Consider the following 20,110-nt stretch of genomic DNA (forward strand, 5'->3'; position numbering starts at 1 on the left):
CAACCCTCCAACAGTCCCTGGGCCTCTCTCCTCCATATGATGTCCAAATCAGCAGGGAGTTGGACCACGTGAGGACTACCGCTGCCTCAACAAGGACACCATGCCTGATAGATATCCCATGCCCTACATCCAAGACTTTGCCATCAAACTGCATGGGTGTTCTCCAAGATGGACCTCATCCAGGAGTACCACCAAATCCCAGTTCACCCCAAGGACATCCCAAGACTGCAATTACAAACCCTCTTGGGTTGTATGAATTTCTCTGCATGCCCTTCAGTTTAAAAAATGTAGCAAGAACTTTCCAGCAACTGATGGATGCAGTGGGCCGGGACCTCCCATTTGTGTTCCTGTATTTAGACAATATCCTCATCGCCAGCTGCAGCTGCAAAGTCCACACCATCCACCTGTGATACCTGTGCACCCAAATGAGCAAGTTCGGGCTGACCATCAATCCACTTAGTGCCAGTTCAATCTGGACACCATCAACTTCCTGGGGCACAGGATTACATCCCTCCCAGAGAAGGTTGAGGCTGTCTGGCACTTCACTAAACCACACACGGTGAAAAGGCTTCAGGAATTCACCAGTATGATAAACTTTTACCACAGGTTCATACCAGCAGTGGCACACATCATGCACCCTCTCTTTGCGCTGATGACCAGCAAGGCAAAAGACATTGCTTGGGACAAGGAATCCTCCAAGACAATCCAGAGTGCCAAAGGTGCTCTGTTAATGCCTCCAGCACAACAATACCCCTACTGGCATGCTAGAACAACTCTTCGAGAGCCAGTGGCAACCCCTGGCCTTTATCAACAGGCACCTCCGCCCCCACCCCACCAGAACTCAAATACAGCACTTTTGATTGGGAGCTATTAGCGATGTTCCTGGTGGTAAGATATTTCCGTTACTTTTTGGAAGGCCATTAATTCAGGGTGTTCGCTGACTTTCGCCTTCCATAAGGTCTCGGACCTGTGGTTGGCCTAACAGTAGAGACACTTGACCTACATGACCAGATTTACCATGGACATTCAATATATCACGGGGAAAAAACAACGCAGTAGCTGACACTCTGTCACGCCCCTGATCGAGTCGATACATGCCCTATTCCAAGGGGTCAAATACATGGCCCTCACCAAAGCACAGCAACAAGATTCTGAGATCCCCGCTTACAGGACAGCTGTCTCTGGTCTCAGGCTGAAGGACATCCCGTTTGGCTCAGGTAACCTGACACTGCTGTGTGATGTTTTTGCCGGCAGCCCCCACCCTATCGTCCCGGCTGCATGGAGATGCCAGGTTTTCGAGGCTATACACAACCTAGCGTAGCCCGCTATCCAAGCCACGGTCAAAATGGTGGCTAACAGGTTTGTCTGGCATGGCCTCCGTAAACAGGTCAGCCAGTGGGGCAAGACTTGCATGAACTGTCAGTCCTCCAAAGTGCAGGTTAATACTGGAGAGCCCACACAGACTTTTAAGCTGGTGCGGTGCAGGTTCAGCCATGTACACATTGATATAGTGAGGCCATTGTCAGATTTCTGTGGGGTAAGATACCTCTTGACCATGGTAGACCGCTCCAGGAGGTGGCTGGAGGCAGTCCCACTGGCTGATACCACCTCAGAAACCTGAGCCAGGGCACCCGTTGACATGTGGGTGTCCTGATTTGGGGTCCTGGAGCACCTCACCTCAGACAGGGTAACATTTGGGGGGCGTGGCAAGATGGCGTAAGGATCAGACGTGCTTTCCAGTCCTCTCCTGACTCTATCTTATTGTTTTGTCTAGAAATGCCCGTTAAAATTCTTTAAAAGTTTAGATAATTTCAGTGCTGTTAATTTAACTTATGATGGTACAATTGGTGGAAAAGAGCAAAAAAAAAGACAACAGATCATCAAAAAACTACATTTTCCAAATGTTCAAGTTTTGGAGCCTACCTACAGGAAAGACACCGGGACTCAGCGTGAAATGGATCCCAGGAGAGAGGTACAGTGTTCGGATGCAGAGCTCTATGTTACATCGGTAGAGTCCCCTAAAGAGGGCGCCAAACAGCCTTTAGAACAAAGAGTTACTCAGGTTCGCACATGCGCAGTAGCATCTGACACCAATGTTATGAATGAACCGCTTGTAGTATCATCAGCTGAAGTATTACCAGCTGAAACACCGGCTGGGGAAAGGCATTTGTCAACTGTAGTGGTGGCGCTGCAAACTGCACCTCTTGAGATACAAGAACCTATACAACTTGATGTACTGGGAGAACTTAATACATTATGGACTGGGGAAAACCCCGGCCAGCGTCCTCCAGTCACTGCTGGAGAGGCTGTGGCTGGAGTTTCCACATGCAGTCACACTACAAGGAAGTCAACAAGAATGAAGGAAGGAACAGAAGATCCTTTGGTTATGCAGAAGAAGCAGGAATCTGTTGAGCCAGAATCTCTTCCAATTGAAAAGATTCTTGTGAATCTTGAATCTAAATTATGTTATACAATGCAGGGATTATCCAAGATTATGACTGAACTTGGTACTAGGTTTAATACCCTGGTGAAAATACATTCTCAACAGATGGCTGAGTTTGGAGCTTTTAAGCTTGAAGTGAGAGATAAATTTAATTCGTGTGAAGAAGATATAGACGAAATACGGGATCAAATTCTTGATGTGACCAAAATGGTTGAAGACTTACAAACTCAAAATAAAAATTTGGTGAAAAAGATTGATTATTTGGAAAACCAATCCAGACGGAACAATATAAAGATTATTGGTTTGCCGGAAGGTATGGAGGGACCAGACCCAAGAAAATTTTTTACTTAATGGATTCCGCAGGTGCTGGGTCAAGAACATTTCCCGGAAGGTATAATACTGGAACGTGCTCACAGAGCCTTGCGTAGAAGACCTATTTCAGGTCAAAGTCCAAGACCTGTTTTGGTTCGTTGCTTGAATTATTACGACAGAGAAATAATTTTACGAGTGGCTATTAGAAATGCACAACAGAGAAAATCACCCTTGATGATTCAAAATAATCGAGTTTTCTTCTATGCGGATTTGAGTCAAGAAGTTATGTTCTAACGACAGGAATTCAATCCTGCTAAAGATTTGTTGTGGAAGAAAGGTTACAAGGCAACCTTTAGATATCCAGCTGTTTTGAAGGTTTTTCAAGATGGTTGCCAACCAAAGTTCTTTGATTCTCCAAAGGAAGCTATAGCATTTGCTCAAGAGCCGCCAATTACTCAGTTTCAACAGAGAAGTAGTCCGCCGCGATCTCTAAGGAGACACGAGATGGAAGAAAAGAGCCGTGCTCCAAGAAGGAATGGTCGTAATGGTGACTCGGCAGTTGGAGCTGATTAAAAGAAGAGTTGTCCTTTTTTTTCTAATTTTTTTTTTAAAAAAGGGATATTAAATAATGATGATGTTAGTTTAAGATGAAATGAGAGTTCATTTCCTGAAAGTCATCTGCTACATGTGAGTTATCTCACACCCATTTTTTTTTTGGGAGTTACCGCATTGCGCGGTTTAGACGGGAGGGGGTATTTTTAACCTCCTACCCGTTTTTTTTCCTTTTTTTTTTGTATTATTAGATTAAAGAGTGAAGGGATTTTTTTTTTGTTTATGTAAAAAAAAGCATAAGAAAGTATTTGATTGTTTAAAAAACTAAAAATTGATGTGGTTTTTTTGTAAAGTTTATTCAGTAGATAAGGAATATTTGAAATTTTAATGTGAATAGGATGGATAAGTTTTTTTTAATATTTTTTCTTTAACTTTAAGATGAAAGGAGTGGTAATTCTGGTGTATATTATTTTGCTATTTTAGTTATAGAACGAAGGGAATAATGGTGAAAGTTATAAATTGAATTGTACAATTCTTAATGAGGCTTGAATTTTGTTTGTGGTTTAGGTTCCATCTGTTGAAGATGTAGATTTCGTTGTAGATGTGTTTTTATTATTTGGATATCTGAATTTTAACGTAATGATTGGGGATATTTAAATGTGGTATTGGAGCTTTTATTGGACAACTATTCAAGAGTAAAAGGGAAAAATGGTGGAAGAGTACTAAAATTGAATTGTACAATGCTTAATGAGGTTTGAATTTTGTTTTAAGATGGTGGTTTATGTGACTAATATGATGATAGATGTGAAGTTAGTAGATATTTGGTTTATCTCTATAGAGAAAGTTATTTTTCATCTTTTTTTTCATGCTACAATCTTTTTTTAAGAATTGATTATTGTTTAAGAATTTTTGATAGACAATGTTATTAAATTTACTAATTTTTTATATTAAGTTTGAGTTAAATATATGTTTCATCTTAACTCTGTTTGTTAAATATATGCATTTAAGTTTGATTTAAATATGTTTTTTAAGTCTGATATCTTAGTATTAATTACTTTTCTTTTTGTTAGTATTTTAATCGGTTATGTTTTTGTTTTTTTTTGTAAGTGGGTTTTTTTTCTCACATATATTATTAACTTTATTAATTCTTCACTCTTTATTTTGGGGGGAAAAAGGGGGGGTTGGACTAATTTGAGTTGGGTTATTAATGTGTAATAATTATTGGGGAGGGTATAGTTTATTTAGATTACTGATACTGTATTGTAATTTTATTATTTTATTCTTAATCTTTTTAATGTAATCCTATATGTTATTCATGTTATAAAATCTTAAATAAAGTTTAAAAAAAAGACAGGGTAAAAAACCAGACTCTGGGTGGAGCTGGCAAACTTTCTGGAGATGCAACTCCACCATACTGTGGCGTATCACCCACAGGTCAATGGGTTGGTGGAGTACTTCCATAGGCATCTCAAAGCAGCCTTGATAGCCTGGCTGAAGGGTCCCAACTGGGCGGACAAACTGCCTTGGATCCTGCTGGGAATCTATACCGTGCCAAAGGAGAACTTCAATGCCTCAGCAGCAGAGATGGTCTACAGCACGCCTTTAATAATCCCTGGGGAGTTACTGGCCCCCAATAAATGCCCAGAAGACCTCGCGGCTAACCTCGAGAGCCTGCCGCAGAAACTGGGGTCCTTGGTCCTGCGGCAACCCCAACCGCACAACCAGCCCAAGCATAGCGTCCCGACTGACCTAAGGACTTGCTGGTATGTGTTTGTGAGGAGGGGTGTGCATAGACTGCCATTACAATGACCCTACAAGGGGCCTACAATTAGAGACAATAGCTCAACTTTCATCCTTGACAACAGCAGTAAGGAGGAAACTACTGTAAACCGCCTCAAACCGGCATATCTGGACTGTGATGAGCTGGTCTCCACTCCGCCCTTGCGACGCAGGGGCAAGCCACCAAAGGCTATGGACAATGGCCTGGTCGTCGGCTCTGGGGAGGGGTCGTGTAGCAGCCCATACATGGAGACGTGAACCGGCCCGCAAAATGGCCAACAAACATGGCAACTGCATGGACCTGGGGTTGACAATGGCCGTCGTCCCAGATGACCTCCACACAGCAGGAAGACAGGAACTCTGGTGGAAATGCCGGCAAACCCGAAGTCGGCACTCCGATGATGTGAGGCCCTGACGTCAGTGCCAGGGGCCAATATCAGCAGAGCTGCCAGTGCAATAAAGCAGTCATCAATTTCAACTCCTCGTGTGTGTGTCTTCCACATTCGTCTTGGTGCGTATGCCTCAATCCAAAGAATTATACCTGAACAATATGTAAAAGAGAGGTTTTTTGAAGAGAAGGAGTTAAAACAATTTTCTGAGAGTAAACCTCTTAAGCAGTAGTTACAGTTGGAACAGGGTGAGCTAGAGAAACATAGAATGGAATTTGAGGTTTGTGAAATGGAGATGGGGTATTCCCCTTCAGACACAATTCCAGAATGTGTAATATCTCTAGTGGCTGAAAAGGCTTTTGACAGAGTGGAGTGGAACTATTTATTTGAAACATTAAGGAGATTTAGTTTTGGTATGGGCTTTATATCATGGATTAAATTGATCTATACACCCCCTTCACTACAGTAGACAAGGATGTCCCTTAGCCCCATGCTATTTGATTTAGCTTTAGAACCTCTGGCAATAGCCCTTAGAGATCATCATGAGGTTCAAGGGATTGTCAGAATCAGAGTAACTCGTAAGGTTTCTTTATATGCAGATGACATTAGTTTGTATTTCAGATCCTGAAAGATCTATTCCAGTTATGTTATCTGTGTTTTCTCGATTCAGCTCTTTCTCAGAATATAAACTTCCATGAAAGTGGACTTTTTCTGATTAATATACATTCAATTTTTCTCCTCTATTTGAGTATGTAAGATTGTTTTTTCCTACATGGATTCCTTTATCATCATCTTTAATAGGCTGCATTAATGCAGTTAAAATAATAACATTACCTAAGTTTTTATATTTATTCAAGGAATTCCAGTTTTCATCCTCAAAAGTTTCTTCCTTTATTTGGAAGAACAAAAACCCTAGAACAAAAAATTGAAAAAAATGGAGGTATGGCCCTATTAAATTTTAGATTTTATTGCTAGGCTATTAATATTCATTATCTAACTTCTTGGAGTTTTTTATTCTGATAAATTGGATCGTCCATTATGGACAGATTTAGAATTGAGATCTATACAGCAGTATTCAGTGTCCTCTTTATTGGGGGCCTCTCTTCCATTAGCTTTTTCAAGATCAATAAGAATATATCTAATCCAAAACTCAAACATATATTGCGAATCTGGTTCCAATTTAGGATTTATTTTTTTTAAAAACTAGTGCTATCTCTCAATTACTTTTTTTGACCATTGATCAATCTTCCTCTATATGAAAAAGCAAATATATTGTTTCTTATACAAATTTATTTAAGGAAGATTGTTTAATGTCTTTTGAACAGTATGCAAGTAAATACGACTTACCAAATATTCAATCTTTTTAACCAGATTAGAAATTTCTTAAATACCATTTTGCAGGATTTTCCATTTGATATCCACCAGATTTAGATGATATTTTTCAATTGAATCCATATCAGAAAGTATTAATCCTTAAGACCCCTAATAAAGGCCAAGCAAGAGCCCTAGTCTCCTCCCTCATACCTGCCCTTGAATTTGAGCCAGCAGCATGCTGAGGCATGCTTGGATCTTTAGATCATTAAAGCCTTTGGCCCTTACTTCGTGTCCATGAGTGGTCATTGATCATGCTACAATTTATTGATCTAAAATTTTAAGCGCCATGGACTAGGTGATTCAGTTGGAGAAGGTGAAGATCAACCTGAAAGACCCAGAGGCCTCCATAAAATTCGACATGTGGCTACACTGCTTGAAGATCTACATGAGACGCCACTAAGTCACAGCAGACAGCGATAAGTATGATCTACTATTCGCAGCAGTAGGCCATCGCGCGTACCAATTGATCTGCAATTGCATGGGGTATGAAGAGGCGATGGCCCTGCTCCGGCAACAGTACAGAGCACTGAGGAACGCCACGCCACGTATGCGTACTTCCAGCTTGGCTCCCGACACCAAGGCCCAGGTGAGTCAGTCAACGAGTTCATGTGGGAGTTGGGACAAGACTGCGGGTGCCGGGACGTGACAGCAGCAGAGTACCAGGAGGAGCTCACCCGTGATAGGCTGGTTGGTGGATTCCCCTCCCAGCACATCCACGAATGACTCCTGGAGAAGGGCAACCGGTCCCAACAGGAAGTCATGCAGATGGCCTGGGCCATGAAAATAGCCCAAAAGAATGCAGAGGCTTACGCCATGGGTTACGCAGCCACCAGATATGCAGAATGGGTGGCACCATTTTGGGATTCAGGGCCCCTGTCACTGACTGCCACCGCAAATGCCAGGCACACAAGCTGCAACTACTGTGGCCAGAGCAAGCATCCACAAAAGTACTGTCCTGTATGTAGCATAACCTGCTGGTGAAAAGGGCATTACGGAAGGGTATGCCAATATAAGCCCCCCCGTGAGCAGTGCTGCGTGCGGCTCACGACCTGCTTTGCCATTTTGGACTGAGCAGCTCCAGTCATGATTTCCAGTTGCGGAGAAACTAACTTTGGGGTCCACGTCACGACAAGGAGGGCCATCACTGCCAGCTGCACTTCCAACTCCACCACGTGCGATCCATGGGGGCGGCCATCTTCACGATCTCATGGGCGATCATCTTGGCAGCTGCCAACTCAACTCATGGCAGCAGCGGGTCAGACATTAGCTTTGATCATCTTGGACCAGAGTCAACCACACCAGCTGGGAGGTTCCATGATGGATATAGAGGTAAACGGTCACATCACAAGTTGCCTATTCGACATGGGGAGCACAGAGAGTTTCATGCTCCTGAGCTCCGCCAAACGTTACTCCCTGACCATGTCCCCTCACTAGCCTCCAAGACCCTCTTGACAGAAATCCACGGGAAGTGCTCCGTGAACCTAACCATGGGGGGAATGAAGTTCAAAAATTTCAGACTGCTGGTGATGCTCCATCTCTGCACCCCTATCAAATTGGGACTGGATTTCTAGTGCCAACTAAAAGGGGTGCTGATGCAGTTTGACAGCTCCCATCCTCCGCTCAGAGGCAGGAACAACCAGTTCCAGGAGGTTCTGCCCCCTTTCCTGGAGAGACCCAATCATGCACCTGAAGGTTGGACAGTGCTACCAACCGATGGGTCCTTCCACCCCCACTGTTCCAAAACCTCACCCCAAACTGTAGGCCAGAAGCCACTAAGAGTATATGGTAAAGCCTGGAGGACAGGGGATTCATCAAGTCCAAGATGGAATGGTTGCTGAGGGAGGGCATAATAGAGCCCAGTAATAGTCCATGGATGGCACAAGTACTGATGGTAAAGGGGGCAGAAAAGAACCGGATGGTGACTAACTACAGTCAAACCATCAACTGGTTCACCCTATTGGATGCCTACCCTCTACCCCAAATTGACATGGTGATTGAAATTGCAAAATACTTCACCTCCATGCCCTCCACAATAGCTCTGCCACCCCGGGGTCACAAGACTTTACAACTTCATGAGGGCCTGTAACCTTCCCTACTCGGTGGAGGAAATCAGAAAACTGACACACAATTGCCCACTCTGTGCGGAATGCAAGCTGCAGTTTTACAGGCCAGAAAGAGCCCATCTCATTAAGGCCACTCGCCCCTTTGAACATCTCAGCATAGACTTCAAGGGGCCCCTCCCACAAATCAGAACAACTATTTCCTGAACATTGTGGACGAATACGCTTCCCATTTGCCATTCCCTGCCCACACATGACCACAGCCACTGTCATTAAAACACTATGCACCATATTCACTGTTTGGCTACCCCGCATACATGCATAACAAGCGGGGTTCAGCATTTATGAGTGCGATGTAGCGGCGAGTAGAACCACCAGATACAACCCCTGAGGGAATGGCCTGGTAGAGTGGGAAAAAAGAGCCATTTGGAGGGCAATCCTCTTGGTCCTAAAAGCAAAAGGTACTCCTGGAAGCGCTGCATGCCATTAGGTCCCGACTCTGTACTGCTATAAATGTAATGCCCCCATGAAAGATTGCTCTCCTTCCTAGGAGGTCGGCGTCAGGGACCATGCTGGTGGTCTGGCTGATGGCCCCTGGGATCGTGCTCCCCCGGAAGCATGTTAGAACCCACAAGATGGATCCACTGGTGGAGGAAGTGCACCTGCTGTATGTAAACCCCCAGAATGCGCTGGTAAGGTACCCAGATGGACAGGACAACACAGTATCCATCTGGGACCTGGCGCAAGCAGTCATCCCAGCATGGGAGATGCATCCGATACTCTTGAGCAGCGACCAACCAGCCCCAGGGAACACCCAGGTTGAGGACTTAGAGATCCCACCCCAGCACAGCCTCCCCAATGTTTCCCCCCACTGGAGGATTCCCCTCCTTGGTTATTGACTAACCCTCCCTCCCTCCCCACTCCCACAGATCTGGGAGACACTGACATGGTTCAGCCCCCCCCCAACAGCCAGCCCAGTGACCGAGCCTTCAGGCTGCGGAAGCAAGAAACATAGCCAGTGGACTGTGGAGGTCCCAACGAAGGGTAAAACCACTGGAAAGACTAAACCTATCAACGTTGCTGTCCAACTCATGGGACTATAAAGACAGTGCCCTGCATCACCCCACCAGACTCTATCTAAAAGGGAGGGGTGAATGTGATGGAACATGGTATTGCAGGCACGTTCGCCTCTGAGCTGGGCAGGCTGGTCTGCCTGCTCCCCTTAAGACCCCTAATAAAGGCCGAGAGCCCAAGTCTCCTCCCTCATACCTGCCCTTGGATTTGAGCCAGTAGCATGCTGAGGCATGCTTGGATCTTTAGATTAATAAAGCCTTTGGCCTTTACTTCGTGCCTGTGAGTGGTCATTGATCGCACTATAAGTTAATAAAATTATGATAAAATATATCTCAAAATGGTAAGATTTTGAGGTTTTGTTATCAGGTCACATTTCACAAACATCTCATTTGCCATGCAAAAGATATGCAAGGAGTAGGCTTTGTGTCTACAGTTAACTTTCCTCAATGGAAAGTGCTTGTGAGAGTTTCACAAGTAGGTGTTAATAGACCAGCATGTTTGAAATGTCCAGGCTCAAGAACTGAGAACTCCTTTGCTTCTAAACTGGTGCTAGAGTTTTAAATGTCTGGTTGGAGTTTGCTGTCTTAAGAGGAGCTACATGGTTTTGCAAACACAGAGAAAACATCCATTGATTGTCAGAGAATTCTGCAACAGTTCGTGAGAAGGCTTCAAGTGACAGACCTGCTGCAAGATCCCATTTCAAGATGGGTTTGAGTTCTGAGTTCAGCCTATTCTAAATCTCTGTAGTCAATTGCAGAGCTTGTGGCTGGTTATTGTGTTTCTCCTGGAATTGGGGAAAAATACGAACTCCTTGTGGTAACCTAGAAGAGGTTATCTTTTGGAAAAAGCCAAGAGGGGGAAAGTTCAGTTGCTGATTGAAGGGCATAAGTTTGTCCGTCTAACGAACATCTCTCTGAGACCAACAAAGACCCTCCTAAGCAGTAATAACTTAAGTTAAAGCACCAGAGCCCTGTGAATATAATATTTGTTCAGTTCTGGGCAACAGTATGGAAGATTGCCTGATACCAATGGAGAAGTAAAAAGTGAATGATAAGACAGTGAAAAAGAAATTTCATGAACACAAATTTTACATATACATGCACTTAGAATTAGAAGGGGCTAAGTTAATAGTAATAAATTTTGATATTATTACGTATTAAGAAAATAAAACCAGTTTTGTTTAAGTAGCCATTGTCTTGGTGAATTTCTGTTGCTGTTCGATTTTGAGTCCTTTGGGCTTGTAACATATACATAGATTATTAAAATTGCATCCAGTATTTCATGACAAGATTAAAAAGACTTGGGAACTGGAACTTGCAAGACCCTTATCTGAGGATCTATGGGACAAGATTTTTAAACTGGTAAATAGATCTTCTATATGTGCCCAACATTGATTAATCCAATTCAAAGTGGTGCTTCATGATCACATGTCCAAAGATAAACTGGCTAGTATTTTTTCTAATATTAACCCTATTTGTGACAGATGCAAATCTGATATTGCTGCATTAACACATGTTTTGGTCTTGTTCATCCTTAGAAAACCAATGGAAAGAAATTTTTTAAATATCTTTTCAACTATACTCCAGGTGGAGCTACGACCCAAATTTTCAGAGATATTGACCCAGAGTTTTTCTGTACCTTTTCAATGGATTGTTGGCTAGAAAAACCGTCCCATTCAAACCTCCAAGAGTGTTTCAATGGTTATCTCATATGATGTCTTGTCTAAGCTTAGAAAAAATTAGATATCATGTATTTGATTCATCGGTGAAATTTGAAGATACATGGTGACCTTTTATGTTTTATTTTCATATGATGTAAATGTTTCTAATGTAATTAGATGTATTTACTCTTCCAGATGAGATTTAGTTTTACCTTGTTTTTTTTTATCCAAAAACTACAAAATATATCAGTATAAGCTGCTCAGCTGGTTTTTATTAGTTTTATTTTTGATTTTTTTTGCAGTGGAGGAGGGGCCAAGTTTATAATGTTTGAAGTTTTTATACAGATATAAACATGTATGTGATATTCTATTTTCCGTTTCATTCCCTTTTCTTCATTGTACTGTATTTCTTATAAAAACCAATTAAAAAGATTTAAAAAGAAAAAAAACTTCATAATGACTTCTGAACTGCAACTTAAAAATCTTCCAAGTTCAACATAAGATGTTTGATGCTGAAATTTAAAACTGACTTTTCAAAATTATGCCTAAACTATAATGGTTTATGATTTGGCCACACACACATACATTTTACATTTGTGCATAGTGGAGTTAAATTTAGAGTTAAGTATGAAATGTTATGTTATTAATAGTTGAATAAAAACTATTATTTGAATTTACCATTGTCTGGCGAAATTTCCATTGCTGTTCCTTTGTTAGTCCATAACAAAATTTGTTAGTTCGTAACAATAAGCAAGCTCTGATGATGTAAAATTTCCTCTTAGGAAGGGTTATGATACATGATATCACATACAACCCTGAGATTCTTTTTCCTGTAGGTGGGGAAGAATTACTACTTATTTGCAGTGCAAAAAAACTGATTCAACGTAGATACGTAAACAAATAAAAAGTAAACAAACTCTGTGCAATGCAGAGAAAAAAAAAATCAATAAAGGGCAAAAGAATCCTTAAGTAAGACTCGGATTGAGTTTGTTATTGAAGAATCTGATGGTAGAGGGATAGTAGCTGTTCCTGAAATTGGTGGCGTGAGCCTTGAGGCACTTATATCTCATTCCTGATGGTATCAGTGAGAAAACGGCATGTGCTGGGTGGTGTGGATCCTTGATGATTGCTGCTGCTCTACGAGGGCAGCAGTCCCTGTAGTGTTCTTGATGGTGGGGAGGGTTTTACCTGTGATCTCCCAGGCTATGTCCACTACTTTTTGCAGGGCTTTATGCTAAGGGGCATTAGTGTACCCATACCAGACCATGATGCAACCTGTCAGCACACTCTCCACCACAAATCTGCAGAAATTTGCCAAGGTTTCTGATGTCATGCCAAACCTCCACAAACTCCTAAGGATGTAGAGCCACTGACATGCTTTCTTCATGATACCATTAGTGAATGGGTCCTGAAATATCCTCAGAGATAGTGACTCCTACGAACTTAGTTTTGCTCACCCTCTCAACCCCTGATCCCCAATGATCACTGGATCATAAATTTCTGATTTTCCCTTCCTGAAGTCAATAATTAGCTCCTTGGTTTTGCTGACACTGATTGCAAGGTTGCTGTTGGTGTGCCATTCACCCAAGTTATCCCCCTCCTCTGTGTTGACTCATTGCCCCCTTTTATACAACCCACGACTGTGATATCATATAACCATATAACAATTACAGCACAGAAACAGGCCACCTGGGCCCTTCTAGTCTGCACCGAACCAAGTACTCTCCTCTAGTCCCACCTATCTGCACTTTGCCCATAACCCTCCATTCCCCTCCCATCCATATACCTATCCAATTTTTCCTTAAATAACAAAATGGATCCTGCCGCCACTACTTCTCCCAGAAGCTCATTCCACTCAGCCACCACTCTCTAAATGAAGACGTTCCTCCTCATGTTACTTCTAAACTTTTGATCCTTAACTCATGACCTCTTGTTTCAATCTCAATGGAAAAAGCCTATCCTCATTAACTCTATCTATCCCCCTCATAATCTTAAGTATCTCTATCAAATCCCCCCTCAACCTTTTATGCTCCAAGGAATAAAGAACTAATCTACTCAATCTTTCTTTGTAATCTAGATTCTGAAACCCAGGTAACATTTTCGTAAACCTTCTCTGCACTCTATTTACCTCGCTGATATCCTTCCTATAATTTGGTGACTAGAACTGCACACAGTATTCCAAATTTGGCCTCACCAATGCCTTAAACAGTCTCAGCTTCACCTCCCAACTCCTGTATTCTATGCCTTGATTTATAAAGGCCAGCATACTAAAAACCTTCTTCACCACCCTATCCAAATGAGATTCTACCTTCAGGGAACGATGCACCATTATTCCTAGATCTTCCTGCTCCATTGCATTCTTCAATGCCCTCCCATTTACTACATATGTCCTGTTTTGATTATTTCTTCCAAAATAAAGCACTTCACACTTCTCAGCATTAAACTCCATCTGCCATCTTTCAGCCCACTTTTCTCCGCAGTCCAAATCCTTTTGCAATCTTTGAAACCCTTCTTCATTATCCACAATTCCACCTATTTTAGTATCATCCGCATATCTACTTATCCATTTTACTACCCCATCATCCAGATCATTAATGTAAATGACAAACAGCAAGGGACCCAATACAGAACCCTGAGGCACACCGCTTGTTACTGGCCTCCAGCCTGACAAACAGTTATCCACTGTGCTACGAGCCCAAAGGACCTCAAAACCCAGCAGCAATAGACATTCAACAAGACAAGTGGCTTTCAAAACAGAAGTTATTTTTAATCAACTTCAAACATGAAAAAAGAATCAAACATTAACTTAACTCTATACTTATACTATATACTAACCCAAATTACCCCTTTCTAATTCTAAGTACACGTGTATGTAATGTGTGTGTAAATTCAAGAAAAGTTCTTTGGTTCACAGTTCAATCTCACTTCTCCTTCTTTCAAGTTCTCTGGTTGCAGGCAATCACCATAATGTGCACAGAATTTAACATGTATAAAGTTCACCAGGCTTGGAGCTTGAAAGGTAAATGTTTACTGCTCAGGAAGGTTCTTGTAGGGTTTGCAGAGAGAGATATTTGTTGTTCCAGGATTTCCAATACTGAGGTACCACCACTAGTCTCCTCAGGGTCTCGCTGATGAAACTTGCCCCATCAGGGTCTTCTAGATGGTAACCTCTTTCTTCAAACTACCACAGAGTTCCAATCCTTCCTCTATTTCAAGAGGAACATCAGACAGATAGCACTTTCAGCCATCTACTGCTCTGGAACTTGCTTTCATCAGTTTCAAACAGTTTTCCCTGGATTGCACTTTTCAGTTACTTGTCAGTGTCCCACACACTGACTGACTGAGCTGTTAACTCTCTTTTCCAACTGAAACTCCAAAAAGAGCTTGTGACTCATGTCTTGCAAAACCTCCACCTTCTCCAGCAAAAATCCAGAATTGACCTTTCTGTGAGCACTTTGCAGAAAGGGTACTGATAGACAGCATGACTCCAGCAAGACAATGGTCAAGCATTTTATGATGTCAGTTCAATTAACACCTACTTGTGAAAGATGCTTACATTCTCCAGAGATCCTGTATTGTGAATTCTTCAATCTTTCAAATAAGATCTGTTTTAAAATGTGTGTATGCATGTGACCTACTCTAAATCTTATAAAATCTCCCCAAATATTAACATTGTTACAACTGCAACTCTCAGGCATCTCCCTTCCAGCCACTGTTGAATCTATTTGACTATATCAAAGTTAATACCAAGCACTTGAACCTTCCTAACATTCCATGCAGAACTTTATCGAAGGCCTTACTGAAGGATGCACAACTTCCATTGCTTTCCCTTCATCTATATTCCTAGTCACCTCTTCAAAATATTCAAAAAGATTGTTCAAACTTGACCTTCCACGCACAAACTCGAGTTGAGTATTCCTGATCAGACCCTGTCCCTCCAGATACGTATGTATTATCTCTAAGAACACTTTCCATTAACGTACCTACTACAGACATCAAGCCTATAATTGCTAGGCTTGCTCCTCGAACCCTTTGTAAACAAAGGAACCACATTAGCAATACACCAATCCTTCGGCACGATACCCGTCTCTAATGGGATTTGAAAAATCATTGTCAGAGCCACTGCTATTTCTTCACTAACTTGTCTCAAGGTCCTTGGGAAAATCCTGTCGGGACCTTGAGACTTATCCACCAAAGTCTCCAGTACTTCCTCTTTCTTAATCAGTACATTTTCCAATAATTATCCTCTGCTTTTCAGGACTTGTTCAAAATCTCCCCCGTTTAATTTGGCTCCACACACAGTTGTCCGCCCTGATTCTCTAATAGACCAATTTTATCCCTCACTCTCCTTTTGCTGTTAAGATATTTATAGAAACCTTTTGGATATATTTTCACCCTGTTTGCTAAAGCCACCTCATACCTTCTTTTAGCTTTTCTTATTTCTTTCTTAAGTTTGTTTTTACATTCCATGTATTCTCCACTCATCTCCTTTATTCCTTGTTTCTTATATTTATTGTAGGTTTCCCTCTTTATATGAACCAAGTTTCCAATATCCCTTGAAAACCTTGGCTCTCTCAAACTTTGCCTTTTATCCTGACAGGAACATAAAGATTTTGTACCCTCAAAACCTCACCTTTAAAAGACCTCCATTTCTCTACTACATCCTTCCCATAAAACAAATTGTCCCAGTCCACTCCTCGTAAATCCTTTCTCACCTCCTCAAATCTAGCTTTTCTCCACTCATAAACTGCAATCTTAGGCCCTGACCTATCCTTTTCCATAATTACATTGAAGCTAATGGCACTATGATCACTGGATCCAAAGTGCTCCCCAACACACTTCCCTTTCTCTATTTGGTGCCTCCATGTATTGCTCTAAAAAACTATCCTGCAAACATTTTACAAATTCCAATCCATCCAGCCCTTTCTATATTTGGAAAATTAAAATCTCCCACTATCATAACCCTGTGCTTATTACAAATATCTGCTACCTCGCTACAAATTTGCTTCTCTAGTTCTCGCTCCCCATTAGGTGGTCTATAATACATCCCTATAAGTGTGACTACCCCTTTCCCATTCCTCAATTCCACCCATACAGCCTCCCTGGAAGAGTCCTCTAATCTATCCTGCCTAAGCACCGCTGTAATATTTTCCCTGACAAGCAATGCTACATCACTCCATCTTGAAAATTTGTAGATGGTATTGTTGTCATACTGGGCCACACAGTCATAGATATATAGCGGGCAATATCTCCGGTAATGCTGTAGATTCTGGAGATGTTCTTACCAATGCTCACTGATTGTAGTCTGGATGTGAGGAAATTCAGGATCCAATTACACAGTGTTAAAAAAGTACAACAATGGTGGGGTGTTGAGTCCCAGGTCTTAGAGTTTGCTGATCAATTTTGGTGGGATGATGGTGTTAAATGCCGAACTGTAGTCGATAAAGAGCATCCTGATTTATGCATCTTTGCTGTCCAGGTGCTTCAAGGCTTTGTGTAGAGCCAGTGAGATTAAAAGGCTGGGAGAATGAAAGAAAAAGTGGGGGAGGAGCGCAGACCAACACACTACAGTTGATCATTGGACATGGAGAGGGACGGTGAGAATTGATAGAGAGGAGGAGGTAGCTCTGTGAATGTAGAGCTGGAGGAAAGGAGAAAGAGGATAAAGGAAAGAGAGAGGACATAAAAGGAAAGAGAGGCAGAGCTAGAGGAAAGGAGATATAGGAAAGGAAGGCTAATAGAAACCATCTAATTGGAGAGGGTCCAGTCAAAATATGGGATGTTGTTCCTCCAATTTTCAGGTGATCTCAGGCTGGCAGTTCCCAAGACCATGGACAAACATATCGGTATAGGAATGGGGCGAGGATTTGAGATGGGTTGCCGGTGGGCGATCCCCACTCTTGCTGCAGACACAGTTGCCGTACTTAATGAAGCAGTCTTCAAGTCTGCATCTAGTCTCTCTGATGTAGAGGAGACCACAATTGGTCCAGATGGCCCCTGCAGATTCACAAATGTGTTACTTTACTTCAAAAGATTGTTTGGTGTCCCGAATGGTGGTGAGGGAGGTTGTAGTGGGTGCATATAGCACTTCCTGCGAACACAAGGTAGGTGCCAAGGGAGCGATTGGTGGGAAGGGAAGTGATGTAGACATGTCATGTTCATCTTTCCTGTGCATATAGAGAAAAGGCAATTTCCAATTCATCCTGAATTCAGTTCCTGGGCTATTGGCATGAGACTAGAAAAAGCACTAAGTCTAAATCCCATAACATACTTATTTTCGTGGGTGAATTATGGTAATATTCCAAAACACTACTGAAAATTTTGAAATTTAGGAATTTATCTAATTCAGTTAAATTGAAGATATGACCTTTGAAAAGCCGTTTTTAGTTGACTGCAATTTATTCCTTTATTGTGGGCCTTACTGGGGATTATGTTTCATAAGTTAAAATGCATGCAAGACCTCCAAATTCACCAATTGCCAGTGCCTTACCATCACTGCAGTATGATGCAGAGTATCTGAGAAATATTTCCATCAAGTCTTCTGTCATGACAATGGACAAAGGACTCAGGGCCAATAAGCATTGTTCTACAATCCCAGCATTTGCAGACTTTCCTGTTGAATGCCAACTGAGAACTTGCCTTACAGCTCCAGGCTCATCTCAACAGCAGCCCTCAGCAACATAACCTCTCCCCCCACTTGCAGGCTCATCCTCTCCCATCATTCCCCAATGTCACCTTCACTCCCCCAGTTATCCTGGGAATATACTGCTATTTCATTGCAAGGTTCCCACCTCACAACCATAGGAATTTCATTAACCCCTGACTACAGTACTTCAGGATAACCTACCACCTCCTTTTCATGACACCAAAGTATGATCAATAAACAAGACATGTTAGCATCACTCTCAAAACAAATGTAAACAGTACCTCAATATTGCAAAAATGGGCAGTACTATTCTTACAGCTAGGCCTCCAGCATCAATAGCTGACAGCTCTTTCCAAACTAACCTCACATCTAGTAAAGCACCGATTGTCTCTTTCTCCTCAGATTAAAATGGTAACTTTTACATACACTCATTGCTACATGAAATCTTTCCTGATAGGTTTGCACATCAAGAAACTATACACATGCAACCCATAATTTCTGATTAGTGTTCACAATGGGCGTAGCTCCATGCCAAAGATATGCCATCAGAAAATTTTCCATAGCTACTTCTGACCATTCTTAGTTCAGCATCGGGTGTTAGTTTTAGAATATGTTAGCTGTCTGCACTCATACCTGTAGAGGGCACATTAGCAAAACTGCTGGTCAGAAAATAAAAAAAAGGAGTCATTTGTTTTATTTCAAACTTTAAAATGCCCTAGGCATTCCTACCTTTGGTAGGCAGATTGGGGTCCTTGGTCTTGTGCGTATAGTTTTTATTGCTGCCCGTTGATCAAGAGGAAGCAAATGGTATTTCATGGCTTCTATTAGGAAATCTTTGCAAGTATTATTATTCTTTATCAAAGCCTCTTCTTCTACTGTCTGCACACAGCAGGGATACAGATATGTGAGTCACATCAGCAAAAAACATTAATAAATATGATTTTACATTTAAATACTGGAAATGGTGCTTTGTAAAGATAATATGCCTCATTTAAAATAAACTATAATCATCCACATATAGAAATAAAGAAACCGATAGTGCAGCTTCTCCAAATCCAAATGGTTCTCTAAAACTGAATGCAAGGCAAAATCTTTGGGCAAGCACCACATTGTCTTCTACGTGTATTTTTGTGAAGTGGGTCACATTAGATTTGCTAAAATATGCAAATACTTTCAATCTGATTCCAAAACAAAGTTGCTTGGAACTTATTCCAGGAATTGATTATAGTGTATTCAATATATACACACATAGAAACTACAATGAACAGGCTTGCCTGTTCCACTATTAAGTGACCAAATCTATAAAGGTATCTACCTTTATCCCCTGGATTCATAATTTTATTCAAAACTCTTTCAATCTCAGATTTAAAATTAACACATAACCTAACATAAAGTACCATCTGTAGAAGTGTATTACAAATTTCTGCTTGCATATAATTCTGCTAAATGCACTACAGAATTTTAATTGTTCCCTCCAGTCAAAGATTTCCCAACTTGTGGAAAGTTTCTCTCCATATACATCCTGGTTTTACTTAGTATCTTGAAAATTAATCATGTCACCCCTGATCAATCCATGCACCAAGTCTGCAACTTCAATTTCTTCAATCTCTCCTTGAAATCTAGAATTTAGGTATCATTTGAAGAAACCTGGTATTCAGGAATTCTTGAAAAATATACATGACTTTTTAAAAAATAATATTTTTATACCACTCTGTGATATACACATGAACCATTAAATGGATTTCTCCCTTCTCCCACTTGTGTAATTTCACTCTTCCAGCTTTTAACCTTCCAAAGTACTCTATCCTACCCTTCTCTGAT

At 41.5% G+C, this 20,110-nt stretch overlaps 1 protein-coding gene across 4 annotated transcripts in view; it reads right to left on the reverse strand.

The window, feature by feature from the left end:
• The window catches only part of LOC138743325 (kelch-like protein 3), a 169,615-nt gene that overhangs the window by 32,576 nt on the left and 116,929 nt on the right, over positions 1 to 20,110 (reverse strand). For 3 of the 4 annotated variants that reach the window (XM_069898500.1, XM_069898498.1, XM_069898499.1), the window contains exon 8: positions 19,019 to 19,168. The exons of the other annotated variant lie outside the window; for it this stretch is intronic. In XM_069898500.1, coding sequence (XP_069754601.1) covers positions 19,019 to 19,168 — 150 coding nt within the window. The remainder of the gene's footprint in view (positions 1 to 19,018; positions 19,169 to 20,110) is intronic. 4 annotated transcript variants of the gene reach the window in all.

This window comes from Narcine bancroftii, chromosome 9 (genome assembly GCF_036971445.1).
Source record: "Narcine bancroftii isolate sNarBan1 chromosome 9, sNarBan1.hap1, whole genome shotgun sequence".
Lineage (NCBI taxonomy): Eukaryota > Metazoa > Chordata > Chondrichthyes > Torpediniformes > Narcinidae > Narcine > Narcine bancroftii.